At 36.7% G+C, this 18291-nt stretch overlaps 1 protein-coding gene across 8 annotated transcripts; it reads right to left on the reverse strand.

Annotated features, from left to right (window-relative positions):
* Positions 1–6602: 6602 nt before the first annotated feature.
* LOC103695453 (Pyridoxamine 5'-phosphate oxidase family protein) lies at positions 6603–16364 on the reverse strand. 8 transcript variants are annotated; one of them, XR_015976433.2, is made up of 9 exons: positions 16177–16364; positions 16038–16087; positions 15901–15958; positions 15765–15797; positions 15026–15121; positions 12929–13056; positions 12703–12816; positions 8491–8658; positions 6697–6795 (listed from the first exon to the last, which is right to left on the reverse strand). XR_015976433.2 is itself a non-coding variant. In XM_088718560.2 (7 exons), exons 1-7 carry the CDS (start codon positions 16276–16278, stop codon positions 6736–6738), a joined length of 567 nt encoding a protein of 188 aa, XP_088574686.1. In that variant the 5' UTR covers positions 16279–16363; the 3' UTR covers positions 6603–6735. The 8 variants fall into 8 exon arrangements, 4 of the variants coding, with proteins under 4 accessions (XP_088574686.1, XP_088574685.1, XP_038977861.2 ...); XR_015976435.1 differs by lacking the exon at positions 6697–6795 and adding an exon at positions 8039–8298 and having other exon boundaries at positions 12703–12801; XR_015976434.2 differs by lacking the exon at positions 6697–6795 and adding an exon at positions 8039–8298 and having other exon boundaries at positions 8491–8655.
* Positions 16365–18291: the final 1927 nt, after the last annotated feature.

The raw sequence follows: 18291 nt of genomic DNA on the forward strand, positions 1-18291 counted from the left end.
GGAAGAGTCTCGAAAGTAGGGCTTTAAGTCCCTTTTCATTTGCTAATGATTTAAAAAAATGAGGTTCATAGTCTCTATTTATAAGCTAAGGTCTGTTCTAACATAATGTAGGTCGGATTTTTGTTTCTAATCTTAATAGGACTCTTTTTTTTTAAATAGACAGCTTTAGCAGAAAAAAACTAAATATCCCGAGGAGTTAGAACTTGACTTTTACATCAACTCTGTCTTCTGTAGCTCTACCTGATTCTTCTTAGATAAAGAGTTACAGCTAGTCAAAGACTTATTCGAAAAGAAGGCTTTCAATTTGACCTGTCTGTTTCAAAGTCTAACAATGAACTTTTATTCTAATTTAATCTTTTAGTTGTAGATCTCGAAAATATACCCAATTTTTTTTTAAAAAAAAATCATTTCAATTGGGCATCGTATGACCAAGTTATAACCTCCGAAAGTTTGGCTATGACTTGGCTTCATGATGTGGCGGATCTCGTTCTTGAACCCTGTCTAACCCTACTCATAGTGGTCAAAACGGTTCATATCGAGTCTGACAATCTTTCCGGATCAGGGCTTTCTCTGTTTAGAAAATTTAGGGCTACGACTTGGCTTTCCAATATGGCGGATCTCACTCTTAAACCCTATCCAGCCCCGCTCGTAGTGGTCAAAATAATTCATATCGAGTCCGAATATCCTCCTAGATCATGGCTCCCCTTATTTTGGGGGATTTAGCTCCCGCTAAATCAGAAGTGAATGTGAAAAAATGTCTGCTTCTCCATATCGCAATTGAACCATCTAACTTTGCTTGGAGATGGTTTCTGGCCTCGTTCTTCTTCGCTTTTGAGTTTCAGCAAACCACTTGTTTTGCTCCTGCATCTATACTTCGTGGCAGGGACGTTCATTGCTGTCCTTCGTGGTCGATAAAGACTATAGTAACTCCTCGATCTTGATCTCGGTAGATCGATTAATGAAACCAAAGAACGAGAGCTTGACATCTCATAAGTAGTATCAAAATTTCGTACCATCATTACAAACTTGTTGCTGGCATTAACAAGTCGCTTCGTTTGGGCAGCAGTTGCACTTCTTGCATTTTGTAGGCGTTGACCATAAACCTCTGTGCTTGCTCAACCGTAAACCATAAATGCTGACTTCAAAATTGGATAAATCTGCCTCCTATCAAACTACGTTCTAAATGACATGGCAATCTTGAATTTATGAATTAACTAAGTTTCTAGAACACATGAAAAACCACAAGTTTTATGTTTGCTTCGTCCCTTCAAATCATGACTATTCTTGATTGTATCATGGTGGTGTTTGGATATCCATTGCCCATGAACTTACATTTGCATAACCATAGCTAGGTATGAAGAGGATTTGAAAAAGTATTGTCTTAATCTTGAAAATTTTTTAAAGCATGGTGAATATTCTGATATTAATGGTCTTGATCTATTTTCAAAGTTAAAAGTTTTAAAAGAAGTTTACAAACAGAAACTAGTACCTCTATTAATATATTAAGTTTTATAAAAAAATAGATTCTTTTCTAAATGCATGCATTGCTTATAGGATATTGTTAAAAATACCTGTAACAGTTACTTCTGCTGAAAGAAGTTTTTCAAAATTAAAGTTGATAAAAATCTTATTTGCGGTCAACTATATCATAAAAAAGATTAAATGGATTAGCTATATTATCGATTGAAAATAGTATTTTAATGAATCTCGAGTACAAAAGTTTGATTGGTAATTTTGCATGCAAAAAGCTAGGCAAATTATTTTCAAATGAATTTATAAAAGTATTTTTCACGTATTAATTTTTTTTCATTATTTTTTAAAAAAAAGCCAGAATTCGCCAAAGCCCTTAAATGTATTGATTAACATATATTTATATGGAGCCTTAGATAATCCCATAGATGAGTTGGCTAGAGGTGGGCATGGTGCCACATCACTATATACTTCAGCACCCACCGATTCCCTTCATCACCCTTCTCGACACACCACTTGCACAGAGCCATGGTCATCTTTGGATAGCTTCTTATGATTGAAGGGGATCTATCTTTCAATAACGATCATCCGTGATTGACATGATGGCCATTATTGGATGGAGCTCCCTGTCATATTGCCTCATGGGCTGTGAAAAACAGCATCCAATCATGCCTTCCCACCAATCACGGACCGCCATGACTGAAAAACAAACCATCTCCAATCCAAGTGAGGACCGGAGAGGCTCCAAATCCTTCGTATCATCCTTCAACTTTTACAATGTAAAATTTACAACTCAAGATGTCCCATTGACTCTTACACAGTTTGCAACTTAATGACGTTTAACAACTCTTCCTGATTTCTGCGCATAGGTAATAAGACGTAATGAATAAGACTCCCGACTTATGGTTAATATATTGAACTAATCCAACAGTACTCACGCACAGACAGACAGGGAGCGCGTGCGTTTTGTGCTACCTTATTTACACAAAATTCTATCAATTTTCTTCTGAAAAAAATAGAAATTCCATAAATTTGAGTACGCGACATATTTTGTAGTGGCATGATTGATGCCAGTACAAGTTATTTGTCTATTAAACTTGTTGGGCTTGGTTGAGAGCGCTGCCTCCGTAGGCTGCATCATTTTCCTTATGATATTAGTTAAAATGTACAGGCACACAAGCGTAGAAAAATATAATTAAAAATTAATTATTGTAAACCAAATAATGAAAATTTATCTTGCTAATATTAGCATATTAGTTGAGACATCCATGTTATTTATGACTATAGTATTGCAGCACCAAGCTACTCATAATTGAGTATCCGATCAATATCTAGTGTTCAAGAGAAGAAAAAAAAAGAACAAGCAAGTGAACAAAACAAGGAAACAATTAAGCAACATGGTATGTGAATGAGGAAAGAAAAATAAGACAAGGGAAATAGGAGTAGTATAAAATATAGAAGGCCATCATGGAATATTTCTCGGAAATCTAATCTATAAGTGGAAAGATGCAATCCTTTTTTTTCACTGCGAAATTTTTTTTATGAAGTGGAAGGATTCTTGCAGAAAATACGTAGCATGTCATTAAAATGACAACATGTAAAGGCCGCAAAAGTTCATGACTATATTATACAAGAAGAGAACTACTTCAAGGCCCCTAAAGAAGAGCAAGAGCTTAAGGATAGAGAGAGGTGGAGAATATTAGGATAAAGTTTTATTATTATTATTTTTTTTGTTAGTGCAACAGTTTTATAGAGCTCCTGAGTAAATATATCGACCAACATCAGTTATAAAAATATCCCGTAGCCTCTGTGACGTCTCCTAAAATACAGACCCATTAAGGTTAAGCTTCTGCTGCTTCTCTTCATGAATAGAGTTCTTTTGAAAAATGCATAAGTTTCGCTATCAACAATGTAAAAGATTGGTGAGGAGAGAGGATTAAATCCAGGGGTAGATATGGATCATTGATGGAGAGATATGGTTGGTGGGAAGGCTTATATCTTAGTCCTTAGAGGGTGAGTTTAAAGGTTTTATTTTTAATTTTTATTTATCCGTGTCGGTGGACAAGGATGATGCCATTTTCTGGAAGCTAGAAGTGTGTTGGGACGGGTGATATGTAAATAAAATGATAGAAATAAATGTATAGATACAGTTATACATGAATGAAAAGGTGCAAGATATATCATCAGTAACCTATGTTTTCTTGGTAGTATATGGTTGTTTTGTTAACTTTGACCTTTTGTGTAGTAATTTTTTTTTTTTGACTTTGTCATGGAAGTTTTTGACTTTTATGGAAGTTCTTGTGTGTTAATGTTTGACTTGTTAATGGAATAATGGGCTCTATAACTCTTAATTCACTAAAATTACAATCGCTACTTTGGGCTGGATATTTTGGAGTTTGGTTAGGAGATATGAGAATAAAGAAGAACGAAATTTTGACAATTGATTTGGATGAGGGGAAGAATATTTTGAGATATTGGAAGAAATGCAAGACAAAAATCAAAGGATACACATCATTTGACTAATTTGCTAGAAATAACTACTTCGAAAATGAAAATATTTATTTTCAAAAAAAAGAAAACAAAAAAAGCAGGTTCCAGAGAATTTCCCAATGGCACGAAAGAAGGTAAAGAAAGTAAATAAATGACTTGAAGATTTTATTCGACAACTATTTCTTTATTTCAATTCCTTCTCAAAACAAATATTTTTACGTCGCTGGACGAAAACTACTACTCAATCCAATTTCCTGCATTTGAGGATATGGAGGAACCAAACATCTATGAAATAGTCTGGTCCTAAACATTACTAGATGTAGTTCGCCTAAGGAACACTATCACATATGGTTTCAGTCCAAACTCAAACCTTCACTAAGAATTTATGCGTGACCTGTAGGCCTAGGGTACGTCTCTTAGCCAATGGTACAGCACGAATTCATGTCACAACTGGTTAAAGTGAACCAATCAGTGGTTGGGCCAGAGGGGGAAAAAAAAACCTTCCTCCTAAAAAGTAATGATGCTGAAAGCAAACTAAAGTTAAAGGTTTGAACAGACCACGGAATATCAACAGCACTAGCTCGATCTATATGCAGGCCAGAGGCCGGCAACATTGCAATCTGGTACGTTTGATTAGTACTGCTGCCTCCGTTGATTTTTCTAGCAAATCTAATTTTCATGCTGGTTGTTAAAAGAGAAGAATGAGAGAAAAAAGTTATATATCTATCTATGGACTGGAGCAATCTTTATATAGACTAGGAGGCCGATGAAATTTGGTAAGGTAAATTTGGCACAATGTCCTACAAAAAATTTTAACACTGGTGATCAACCGGGTGAAAGCCAATAAGGTCATCAAAATGTCCCCATAAATAAGGCCGTTAAAGAAGCAGTAGTGTACATACTACATAGAGGCCTCGTTATATTAATTAATTGCTGTGTTCTCTTATAGCCAACTAACGGCAATCTTTTTGTCTATTAGACCAGAACTTAGTCTAATAAGGAATAGAATTATCTTTGTAACTGTAAGTATGAGTCATTATGATAGAAGATAAAAAATAATGGATTATTTGTGCAAATCACTGCCGACCAAATAAATAATTAATATGAAGGAATTAAACAACGACAACTGTGATCAAATAAGAAAAGAAATAAAAATCACTATTTAGAAGCTCATTGTGTATATAATTAACATAAATGAGGCATCCGTGATACTCGATGTTCTAGTCTTTGGAGTGCATCAAAGAAAGATTTCAAACAAAAAACGTCCACTCGGTAATTGGCATCACATGCCAACCGACAGCCTCCTGAGCCTCATTTGAGGTTGCCAACAAACGATCAAACCAACACGCAAGGAGGTATTGGAGTAGTTGACTAGACTCTCGGAAGCTAGGGCGTTCTATAAGGCGAGGAGGAGCAAACCTTGCTTGGGTGTCAGAAGCTGGAGCAGAGGAGCTTTACGTTCCTTCCCATGGGAAGGCTTCTTGCTCAAATGAGTATTCCATTGAGAAAGATGATGCTCCGTGCTCTCCCAGAGTACTGCGGGCTTTAAAATGAAATACTCATTTGGGCAAGATGTCTTGCATGGAAGGTGGCAAACAAACCAACCAGGGTCTTTCTTGCTCATCTTCCAAGTTACCATTGAATTCTCCATTTCATTTGTTCTGTATCTCATTCATCTGGTATTCTCCTCATTAGTATTGTTTTCCCGGTAAAGTGCGTGTTAATCTATTTGAGGATACCTCCTCCACATGATTCCATTCTTCGTGTCAGTTACAGACTGGATACTCATCGTCCCAGTCGACAATTTCTAGAAGAACAAGAAAACCAAAATATCTACTCAAGAACATTGCAAATTCTACCTCAAAGATCTTGGCGCACCGTGATGCGTTCGGTGGCAGGGACTTGATATTGTTTAAAAAAAACTTATATCACATCAGAGACAAGATTTCTTTTTTAAACATCTAATCTTCTCAAACATTCCTCAAGAGCAAAGGCTTTTGTGTGTGTGTGTGGACAGATAATCTTCTATACTTGCTGCTCATGTCCGACAGTACCTCTTGTGGCTCGACCAAAAGAGACTGCCTCTGTACTTCATATAGATAGATAGATAGATAGATAGTAGATAAATAGTATTAAGGCCTGACCTGCAGGTCTTCTTTCAGAGTGGTTGAATGGTGGATGGCAGGAGGAACATCTCATCCACCAATGGAACAGGAGAGAAGCATGCCAAATTAGTGGGAGGACCCACATGCCGAAGGCTAAAGGCCGTCAGCTGTAGTTCAGGTAAGCTCTTCCACTCAATTCTCCAAGACAATGTATTATGCTGCTCCTACTTTCGCCTAGCTCTTCTAGTGGACGCTCAGATGCTTTTGAATGTTTCGAATTCAGATTTCTTAAAATGTACCGATAAATTTCTTCGGTAAACACATGACTGCAGAAAAGAACATGCATCTACACATAATTGTATATATCCAATTCCACATATCAATACAGAATAAGTATGCCCAAAATAATGATGGCATCCACATAGCATATCAATGCATGGATTGGTACTTCATTTGTTTGCAGTACATGTATTTGCAGTCCAGTTCATTATTGACTGAACTAAAATTCATGCTTTGGGTGTCCTAGGTGTTGAAGGAGATTCCACATAAAACCGTTTCCCTTGACTGCTGTCAGTTTTTCTTAACTTGCATTGACTGCCAAGAGTGAAAATGGCCATTATGCTCTTTGATTGTCTTCAAAAAGGGAATGACTCTGAAATTTCGTATTGGATCATAGATAGCTGCTCGGCGTCAAGGTGGGGAGTGGGGTAGGGGTTGGAGGCACGGCAAACTAAATGAGGTTGAAATAGTCGGGAGTTAATTGTAACAGCTGATAAAGACAGAAGAAAAAAAGAAGAAGAAAAAGAAGAAGAAAAAAAGAAAATCTTATGAAATGTAGGAGAGAATGCAACGGGCTGAGAGAAAAAGCAGGCCTTGAAATAATTATGCGTTGGCTGATGTGCTGAAAAAATTTGGCTGATAGTCATTCAGACTAGCGGAAGATCTGTAAAACAAAGTATTGCAAAGAGGGAATGATGTTGGATACTACTTTGAAATCGTTTTACCATCTTTCATCCTTTTGGAAAGAAGCGCCAAAAGGAAAACAAACCTTCTGTATAGACAAGAAGTTACAGTACATTAATTCAAAAGTGGGTTTAATCGTGTAAGTAGCCAAGTGCTGTATGTATAGTATGGCATGCATTTAATAAATGTGTCATGTAATGCATGCAGCTAAAATTTTCTTTTGCTGAATCCTAGTTTGCATCATGGATGAACAATTAAATCCGGATGCAAATCAAAGTGTCTGATCTGGAACAGGAAAAAAGGAGATATGGGAACAACGTTAAAGGAAAAAACCCAAATTGTTTATATTAGTTTTACTATGGAAATAAAGAAATATCAAATAAAATATTTATTGACATTCTTCATCCTCCATAAAAAAATTACAGAAATCTGCTATGTTGTTAAGTACTAATTTATTAGTGATTTATAAATTTTAACTTCAAACACATTGATAATTGCAAGTGTATATGAAAGCGCTAGCACAAGTAAATTGATGAAGCTCCCAAATGCCTTAAAGTGTGGCCATAGGTGTGGGATTGTTCAATTGTTGTACATATAGAACTTCCATGCACTACACTATAAAAAAAGTGAAAGCTTAAATCACTTTAAAGAATATATTTTTGTGACTGAAGAATCTAGTATGCCATTTGAAATACTATGGACCATACTTTGCTTCCGTACAACTTCAGTAGGTTTGGCTAAAACATACACAGATACTAATTACTCCGGCGGTCAACATAAATTTTGTTCACATGTTGTAGCTGAAACAAGCTCACTGCATGCATAACAAAGAACTCTGGAAAGAAGCTCATACAGAATCAACTCTTTTGGTCACCATACATCTATATGGATTTTTATTTTAAAGGAGGATATGATGATACGGTCATAAGTAGGAAAGAGAACTGGAGAAGATAGGCAAATTCTATTATAACAGAATAACAAGGTATAATAAACAAGGGATCATCACACAATGAACTGAATATCAAAGTGATCTTGTATAAAAATAGCGTCCAGAAGAATCATCAGAGTTGAAAAAAGCACCTGTTTAAAATAATTCACTTTCATCCAACTTTATGCAAATAAGCACCAAGATCTGAGATTAGGAAGACACATAATTTCTATTAAATTATTATGGGTTGACTTTCTGAAATATCCAAACTTTGCAACCATTCGCACTTGGCCTGGATGTGAACATTAACCTTTCATTGCTTTTCAGATTTAAATAGTCAACCTGAGAACAAAATAGCCAAAAGTACAGTCGGAGAGATTCAGGAAGATGTCACGTTAGATGAATGCAAATTACTCTATCACATCAGAGCACTCTTATTTTCATGAAAAACATGTGAAGCCCATAAATGCATGATGTAGCATAATTAATGGGGGAAAAAAAACAAAGAAAACAAATCCTTGTTGACAATCTAACCTGTTCTGGGTCAAGAATTAAAAGACAGAATGCATCAACTGGGCCGGTGGATGGATCAAGTTGATTCTCTGCTCCAGGATTTTCAGTAATAACTGGAAGACCAGGTATAGGTCCTAGGTACTGTAATCTTGACTTTGGGGAACTTGCAAACCAAGCTTTCTGTCTCTGCTGCATAAATGAATATTGATTGATGATTTCAGTAGATATTAATAACCAACTAAATCATTGGACACTGAAATTAATTTCTTCTTTTTAGTTACGCAAAATGAAGAAGTCTGGATAAGCTCTGCAACATAATCCATGGGGCTTTTCAGAAAAGGGCAAGGTACAAAGTGAGAAGGCTTCTATTTTCAGCCTAATTTAAGCTGCTAAAACTTTAAACAATTAAATTTAAATAAACTTAGACATATGGGGAATAAAAAATTTCACCTGCATTTGTCAACTAAACAATAAGTGGTTTCTCAACAACTGATAGATAGTTTGAAATAAAAAAACTAAAGGTGAAAAAGAAAACTTAGTATAGAGTAATCAAAGCTATTGATAGAAAGTCTTCTTTAGGGTGGCGACTCTACCACCACTAAAGATACAACCATACTCACTTAGAGTCATAAGCAGATTTCATGGTTGCAGGGGTAAGTAGCATGACTAGCAGGTGTTAAAATTTTACTAGGTACTATGACATTAAGAGAAAGAGAATATATGAATAAATTATAAAATTTTGGTATGAAAATTGCCTCGCCCTCTATTCTTCCTCTTTTGATACCAATTAGTTCCTCCAGATCATAAACAGTGGACTCTATAAGCGAAATATGCCCACCACTGACAATTTGAGATGCCTGGTATTTCCGTAAGCAAAAAAAAAGGGTAAAATTATACTTCAAATCTATAATGTATTAGTTGCTCGATCAAATATGGTCATAGTCAACTTTATATGAAAATTAAGCCTAATAAGACAGGTTACAACATTACCTAGATGGTATTTGTGGTTTTCTGTTCAGGGCCTAACTCGAAAAGCAAAGAAAAATCTTCTAGACCCAAAGGATTTCTTACTGGTGTTTATGAAATACTATGATGGGTAGGAACAATTGTTATAGATAGCAAATCATTGGATTAAAAAGAAAATGTTAAAAAAAACTAAGAACAAAAGATAAAGAAAGTTCTCATTTGACAGACATTGATTTTTCCCCATTGCAACTCTCTCATGTGCCCCATTCTTTTCTCTTCCTGGTTTTCCTTCTATCTTCTAGAGTACGCCCAGCCTACCTTGTGAACATCACCCTTCCTTATCACAACTGCCTCCAACCTAAGTACGAAGGTAATGTCCCCTACCTCTCTCTCTCTCTCTGTCTCTCTCTCATGCACGCGTGCATCACATGCGTGTTGTACTCCACACCCACACACACATTGCGTGCATGTTATACAACTTATACTCCACACCCTTCCTTATATTCTTTGGCCTTGGTTGCAGGTGACATGGGTTTGGAACATAGGGGTGCCATAAGAACAAAACAAAAGGATAGTGGATGGCAGGAGCAACATGAGCTCTTGCAAGGAGATGGAGAGGAGTATGGGGTGGGACAGAGAGAAGGGAGAATGTGAGAAGGTTTATATCGTCATGGTGAGGATAGTGAGTGGGATAAAGGATAGGTCGAAGGGTGGATAGTGTTAAAAATCTTATTTTGTAGGGGATTTAGGGATAAGAACATGTGGCTTTGTGGTCTTTAGGATGTGATTTGTTGCTCTCCATGGAAGCATGCTTTGATTTATATACTTTTGATATCACCTAGCTTGATGCACTCAACAGGGCATAGGTTTGGGGTATCTGAAAATGGGTTTTAGGGTATAAGAAAGTAAATGATAGGAGCGAAATGGGTTCTAAGATTAAGATGTTGAGACTTGAAGAAAGCACTTTGGGTTTCTTATGATTTGGTGTTGGGTTTAAAAGACCTATACCCTTCATGAGAAGTGAATAATTGGGTTCACTCAATGGCCTTTGGAGCTGCACATCTATACCCTTTGATTTTGGGGTTTATGTGTCCATTTATATCCAAATGCAAGATAAGATCGAAAGACTGAAGGATTTTTTTTTTTACCCAGAGTGTCAGGTTTCATCCTATGGAATGAACATAAAAAATTCTATAGCATTTTCATCTCGAGGGATAATAAAATCTGAACTACTCAACATGATTCCTTAAGGAGAGTATGCCCATGGTGTTTGTGCTTTTTGTTATTGAAAGTTTGAAAACAATGAGTTTCCTTAAAGTAAGCACCACCAATGTGCCACGTATGCCATCATATGCAGCTACCCTAACACTTGACAGGGTCTATAGATTATATATAATTTGCTTAGTCATTGTTTTGGAAAATAGTTTTGGGCCCAGGATATAAGCCAAGCAATGATGATGGTTTCATAATTCAAAATATGTGCAAGATTATAAATCTATCATTGCAACTTAAAGATTTCTACAAACTTTAACGTGATTTGCAACTAGATGATATAGTGTGATGAATATAATTATCCATTTCCATGATCGGTACTACTGAATTTACATTTGCATTATATTATACCCACTCATACATATTCCTGAATTATTAATAATATACACGAGCTGATAAGCATAGATGGATATATACTTACGCAACTTTACCATTCCAACCAATACTTCCAACATTCATAACCCCCTATTTTAAACTCATGGCAGACCATAAACCAAATACTCCCTGAGTACTTCAAGCATGCAGTATCAACTGTAGATTACATATTAGAAAGAAAGATAATTTTTGGTAGAAGTGATGGTCAATGTCAATTGGCTTGCTTCACTCACAAAGATCCAGAATTTTGACAATTATGAAAGTGGTTTGGTTAGCTGTTTAGAGAGAAGCAGGAGTAAGAAAGAAGGAAAAATTCCAAACTGTGATGTGGGACATCAAATACTATTTGGCTGTAGCACTAAAGCAAGATAAAATAAGTTGTTCCTTGTCACACAACCAAAAGTCTTGAAAGATGTAAAATTAGTACCAAAAGAAAGCATGTATGATTGCTGTCCAAGTTGGTGTCAATATAAATATTAAACTCCAGCTAAGAGGGAAGGAAAGAGGATAGCACTCGGGAAAAGAAAAGAGCACTAAATGGACCACGAAGTATGGAAGCAGACACCATAGTGGCATGATGAGAGAAAGAAGAGGCATTGATAAGCTCGCCAGCCATATGATAGCATGTACAATGTTGTTAATTGGAATTTCATAAGCATAGTGGCAAGATGAGAGAAACAAGGGGCACTGATAAGTCGCCAGCCATATGATATATGATGCACAATGTTGTTAATCGGAGTTTCATGACCGTAGCAGACCACCCACTAAAGAATATACATAGTAGGTATGTCATGAGCTTTCCATCAGCAGGATTAAGCAAACTAACATTATCAGCATAACATAACCACATTATACACACAATGATCAGTTCTGACATGCATAATAAATATCCATAATGAATAATTCGAAAAGGCAACGATGAGACGAGAAAAAATTAGGCAAAGAAGTTGGGTTTGATCCTTCGTCCAATGTACTACTTGGAGGAGTTTCGTACTAGGAACTATCAACATTCATTATTTATATGCTATAACAAGATAATGAGGTCACAGTAAAAGTGTCAAAGGCAAAGGAGGATTGATGAGAACTCTGAAAAAAAGGCATGAAGAGCAATAGAAAGCAGAATGAAATAACAAACACTACAACATGAGATATTAAAAAGCTATATATAAACCTCACCGTCAAGATAATCATGAAGAAAAGAATTATTCTTGTTCATATAAGAAGAAATGCATTCACTAACAAACCACAATACCAGCAATAAGAGTGTATAATTACAATTTAAACCTTTGAAGTGACCATTCTTGTACATCTATCTTCAAAAATTCACTAGAAATTACTTGATGAGATGTACTTAGAATGTACAACCAAGTTGTTGGGAGCCATTCTAGGTCTAATCAACTAGACTATTTCCATGTTTCGAACCTGTGATACCCAGGTTAAAATGGAGCAACCTTACCTACCAAGGCTCATACAGACTTTCAGTATAAAGAAGAAAAACTTTCCTTTATTGTCCATGATATTAAGAGGAGAGAGAGATGTGGTCCACATATAAGATGGTTAGTTATTATATTTTGCATAATCAATCACTGCATATTATTGTGAGATATATACTTATCTTACCTGCAAGGGTACATCCTGAATTGTAAGTGAATGGTTGCAATGTTGAATGCAATACTTCTCAACTGGCAAGAGCATTCCCACATGAGAGGGAACAAGGTCCTACATGTGAATTTGCTGAAATTTCAGAGGCACCTTGGTCATGGCTAATTACCATTTATTAGATTGAGATACCTAATGGTAGTAATGAATCTCCTGACGAAGTGATTCATGGCAAGTCTGAACTAACGTTACGAAGAGCATGAACCATTTAAAGAAGGCCATCACAATCTGGAGTACAATGTCTATGTTCCAAATGGTAATGGATGACTGAATCATCTTCCATAGTCGACTTGATAGCCATCGATAGGGTTGCACCTAGGAAAGCATCAATGGAGAAAGGTCATAGGGAAGAACAATAAGAGTTCAAAAGGTTTATAAAGGTGCTTGGAAATAAGTATAGACTATAAAAAAGGTCAATCCATAAAGGTTATATAATGGTGCCAGGGAACCATATGAGGTAATAGGCTCAAAGAATTAACAAGAGAAAAGTGAAAGCCAAGTAAGTGGAGAAGGGACTGACAAACTGAAGATGCAAAAGCAAATGATGCAAAATAAAGAGGCATAGGCAGAAAATATTAATATAGGACTCTCCAAACGATGATATGTAAATAATTAGAGGCATCAAGCAAAAGCTACAACAGCATCTTCATGATCTCAGGTTTGTATCTTAATTGAACACAGGCAGGCAGCAAATTAGTAATAATTTGGAGAGTAGATGGACAAGGCAATGTAGACTTATGAGTGTGATGGTGCCAATATGCAATAGAAAAGTGAAGCACTAATAGAAAATATAACCAAAATTAATACAGGAAGTGAGTTTATAAGATAACCTAGGTAAGGTTGGCCCAAAATTGTCGAAGAACAAAAGTAAACATGAAAAGCACATGCACAGAATTAAGAATGCAATGCTATTATCTCTTAGCAACAATAATTAACTCGAAAATGTGGAAGATGACAACTGCAATGGGAGATTGTGGTGTCAAGATACTTTAGAAGGAGATAAAATCACTTTCAAAGAAGAATATTTTGACTGTTAAGTTGTAATACATGAGATAAACATCAAAAAGTGGCATACAAGATAAAGTCAGGTAGCTTAAAGTCATCAATGCAGCGCATCTATAAAAAAAACCACCTATTTACAACAAGGAGTTTGATCAAACTGAATAAACAATAATAAGCAGGGAAGAATATTGTGTCAAATAATGGAAAGAAGAACATTCAAGTACTCTGCTAACCTGTAGCAGTATAGCTTGTATGGTTTGACAAAGTAAAAAAGAGATGTGTCACTTAATTCAATGCTGAGCATCATGGATAATGCCATGATAATGATGCAACAGGTTGAAAGTGGACAAACTAGTGGAATAGGAAGCAGGAAAAAAGTCCAAAGAGAGATTCGACATACAGCCACCTTACTCCATAACAAACCTATCTCTTTGCTTTGTACGAAAGTCATGGAAAAAATACAGAAAGAGAATGATAACATGAAACCAAAATCACCTGAACAACATTGAAAGAAATATTTGCATATATAAATAGATTTGTGAACTGTGAGTTGCATTTTTGCTTTCAGTTACATGAGATTGCAATGTATTGATGAAGGAAAGCCAAAAGTCTACTCAAGGGGCTTGATATACTTCTCCACCTTGTGTCCAATAATCTATGGACAAGAATCTCATCTTTTGACCAGTGCATTTTGCTTGCTGTAATGGATGGTACTTCACAACCTCATGTTTTGACAAAAGATGGCAACTCAAATGGCATTAGGCAGTGTCATAGGACGAATTCAGATGCCTTTTGTTCAAACTATTTAAAGCTGCTCTTTTTTCTTAGTAAAAATATTTTTAAGTCCAGAGCAGTGACTGCTGAACTAAGCCAAACCGGCCGGTTCAGCCCGAACCGAGTTAGTTCGCCATTAGAAAACGGATCCGGCCACCTAGGGCCCGGAACCCTATTGGATCTAGCTGGAACCATATGGAACCAATACCAAACCATACCGGACGCGTATGGATCTCGGTACCAGTTCGATGAACCTTGGTCCATAGCCATTCCAACATCAGTCAACAAAAGTGTAGACAACAAAGAAATGTCCCTAACAGAATCATAGACAACTAAGAAACATATCCAATAAAATTCCACGAAGCAATACAATAATGCAGCACTTTCAAAATAAAAAGCAGGAAAACCATGCACTCTCAATGATAATGGATCCCATACACAATTCAGCAAATTTGTTAATAGCTTCCTTGTTACATAGATCACAACTGTGGATATCAAGCAATCTAACCTGAAGCTTCAAAGGGTCCGAATTTGACCCATTAATGATATCAATCCTTCCACTGATGCGGAACTGCTCCCAAGAGTCTGTGAAATACCAACATATCTACAAGCATCCAAACATTGTCAGGACCTAAGAAAGGACCTCAATTCTTAAATACGAGTCCACATAAAATTTAATTGATTAAACAGGCATAAACCGAGAATATTGACTTCCAATACCCAACCTAATAGTAAAACTATATTTGTATACATAGCAATCTAAGTTTTAAAAGAACTGACATTATGACTCTTTTAATTCATGGACTTGAGCTTCTTGGAGAATGCTACTATGCATTATCAAAAGGGACTAAAGCATAAAAAATGTACATTTCTTTATACTACGATTTGGCCTTCTCCTTTATCATGCTAGTCTGGTGGCGCGGTAACTGAAAGCTACTGCAAAGTAGTTTGACAAATTTCTACCTTTTTTATCCTCATGACCTATCCCAGAGTGTGCATTAAAGTTGGCAATGGCAACAACACTGACTTTAATATGGAATAATATAAAAAAGATAAAGACGCCACTGATTTAGGACTTTATGCACTTTACCGCTAAGACAGTGGTGGTTAATTTTTGACGAATAAAAGATTTTTTTAAAAAAGAAAAAGCACGCTTTACATGCTTAGTAGAATATAAGACAAGTTATTCCAACAGAAACCAATAAAAAAAGAAGAAACATACACCCCAGAAAAAGCAATTACCTTACCTCCCCGAAAGAGCAATACTTGATGTCCTCAATCTGTCAAAATCCACAGGATCAAGAATAAGTACCTCAAAATCGAACTCCTCTCGCCCAGTCAAATATCGGTCCCAAAAAAGAAACTTTTTCGAATTAATTCTACCTTGCTGCTCCGAGCGTCCGTATTGATCTGAATCTTATCGCAATTCTCCTGGAATCCTCTGACCAAAACAAAGAATGGAAATGGTAAATCCCCAAACCCTTAATTATATATATATATTAAATGAAGAACAGAGAGACCTGAAGACCATGGTCCGATTCGCAGGTCTGCCATTCGAGCCGACCGTTGCCTGGAAGATAACGAACAATTTGGAACCCGTTATCGAGAGAGCGAGAGAGAGAGAGAGAGAGAGAGAGAGAGAGAGAGAGAGAGGGGTACGAGTTGGAAGAAGGCGGAGTGTTTGAGGTGGGAGTTGGAGTCCAAGGCTTTGAGGAGGAGGGTCTTCCAAGGCGCCGAAGCCGACGCCGTCCCGCCGGCCATGATCGATTCTTTCTTGGAAATAGCGGTCCAAGGGATCGAAGGCAGGAAAGCCGGCGTCTGGTCGCCATGTTTTGATGACGATCGACGTCACCTTATCGGGCTACTCGGCCCGGTAACGGGGTGTACCGCACGTGCCTTCCACGCTGCAAAACGGGCAGGGTTGACCTGTGACCTAATTCGGCCAATCCGTTTAGACATAGTCCGACCTAATTTCAAGGACGAGTGAAGCTAGATCGGGTTCTAAAATTGAACTCATTCTATTTTCGGATTGAATTTGGGTTTACTAAATTCCACCCTAACGCATTTGATTTTAGGTTTCTTACCCAATGACTCGACTCGAATCTGGTATACCATTAGAGCCTATTGGGATGCTTAAGGATCTCTAACTCTCTATTCCTCTAATCTCTTCTTATATTTGAGGACGAGAGGAATGGAAGAAGCTATTTTTGTGTACTGTCGAATGTCATGAATTTTACATTAAGACTTAGGTTGGTTATATTAAATGCGAATATTGTTCACCTAAGAAGGAAGTTCAGTCTAATGAAGATAAAATAAAGTATAATTTTTTTTCATATGGAAGAAGATGGATTCATGATGAGTCCTTTGCAGCTGTTGAGCTTTGTTATGTATCATTATCAAAGCTATATTTCTCATATTAGCCCATGTATGCTTTTTTAGTAGTATGTTTAGAAAAAATAGTAGTAGATGCATTCTAACAAATTCAAGAGTTATCAATGCTTAATAAAAAGGATTAGTATAGATACAATTCTTTTCTGCTAAAAAAAAGGTATTGTTTCCATGAATAGAAAAAAAATTTCGTAGCTAACAAGATTGAGCCTAGTTTGTAATGACATCAATCCTTGATGCTAGGGCACTTTCACTTGTATGGTCCTGCATAACCCGCTTTCTGTAGTTTTTACTCATTGCAAAAGAGACTAAGCATAGGGAATGATAAGTATACAGATTCGGTGCGGACCCAACTCAAATTTGATCTGGATTCGAATTTTTTAGGTTGGGACCAGATTATACATGGATCCAATCCGACATGAATATATTGGGTCAAAAATTTTAGCCATGGATTCGACCCAATCTTCTATTGGGTTAGGTTGGGGTCCAATATTAGAACCCGAACAAAAAATTAAATTAGATTGGGTCACTCATGATCTAGTCTGACTCGACCCAATTGCATCCCTATTTTTCGGCACCGAAACGTGTTCTCCCTGTGAGTTAGAAAGTTCCCCTGCGAGACTGGTGTAAGATTTCAACCTAATGGTGTCTTCTTTTTTTTTTTCAAAAAATGGTGACATTGATCGCGCTCTAGAATTCACCGTGTGCATGTCTCTTGATACAGGCGGAGATCTCTGCGCATAGCTGCAGATTCCTGGTAACAAGTCCAAAAGAATTCCAGTTTTCTTCCTTTCATTAAAACCATCCCATGCCTTGAATTCAGTCTCTGATAATTATATATTTGAAAATATTGTTACCCCCATTGCGAGGCCTATGCATTTCGACGCTTTCAAGCAAACAATTTGTGTAAGCCTTTGGCAAATTCATGAAGAAACTATCAAAGTTCATCATGCTTCGAGTACAGCTTCTTTAACATAATTTCTTCTTCAAGAAAATGGAGGAGCAAATCTCCACCATATTTCATTAAGGAAATGGAGGAGAATATAGAGTCGCCACTCCTAAAGAGAGTTCAAAGAACTAAAACATTTTTTTGGTACAAAAAACTAAAACTTGCATGTGAAGGTTGGAAGATACATATTTTGGCACAGCACCGACCAGTCATTGAGAAAATTCAGTTCGTTCAGAGCAATTGAGTTCAGGGATGCAGATCGGTTAAGGAAAACTCCAGAATCTCTCATTCCAGGAAGCCGAAGAGACAGCCATGATGGTCACGCGAATATTTGGCTGTTGATCCTTTGGAAAAGAAAGAAGGAATCAAACTTGCTCGGTGGTGATGTTCAGCGGAGATGTTAGATTCTCATCTCAAACTTTGAAACAACCTCCCAT

Source organism: Phoenix dactylifera, chromosome 3 (genome assembly GCF_051530095.1).
Source record: "Phoenix dactylifera cultivar Ajwa chromosome 3, Ajwa_hap1_PhDact_Kaust_v1.1, whole genome shotgun sequence".
In the NCBI taxonomy this organism is placed as follows: domain Eukaryota; kingdom Viridiplantae; phylum Streptophyta; class Magnoliopsida; order Arecales; family Arecaceae; genus Phoenix; species Phoenix dactylifera.

Excerpts from the sequence above, each read along its gene's own strand:
- LOC103695453 (XM_039121933.3), bottom strand. The coding sequence starts at position 16,278 with ATGGCCGGCGGGACGGCGTCGGCTTCGGCGCCTTGGAAGACCCTCCTC. Across the intron at positions 15,798-15,900 it reads CGGACGCTCGGAGCAGCAAG|ATTGAGGACATCAAGTATTG; the intron begins GTAGAATTAATT and ends GGATTTTGACAG. Across the intron at positions 8,659-15,025 it reads CGGACCCTTTGAAGCTTCAG|CAGAGACAGAAAGCTTGGTT; the intron begins GTTAGATTGCTT and ends TCATTTATGCAG.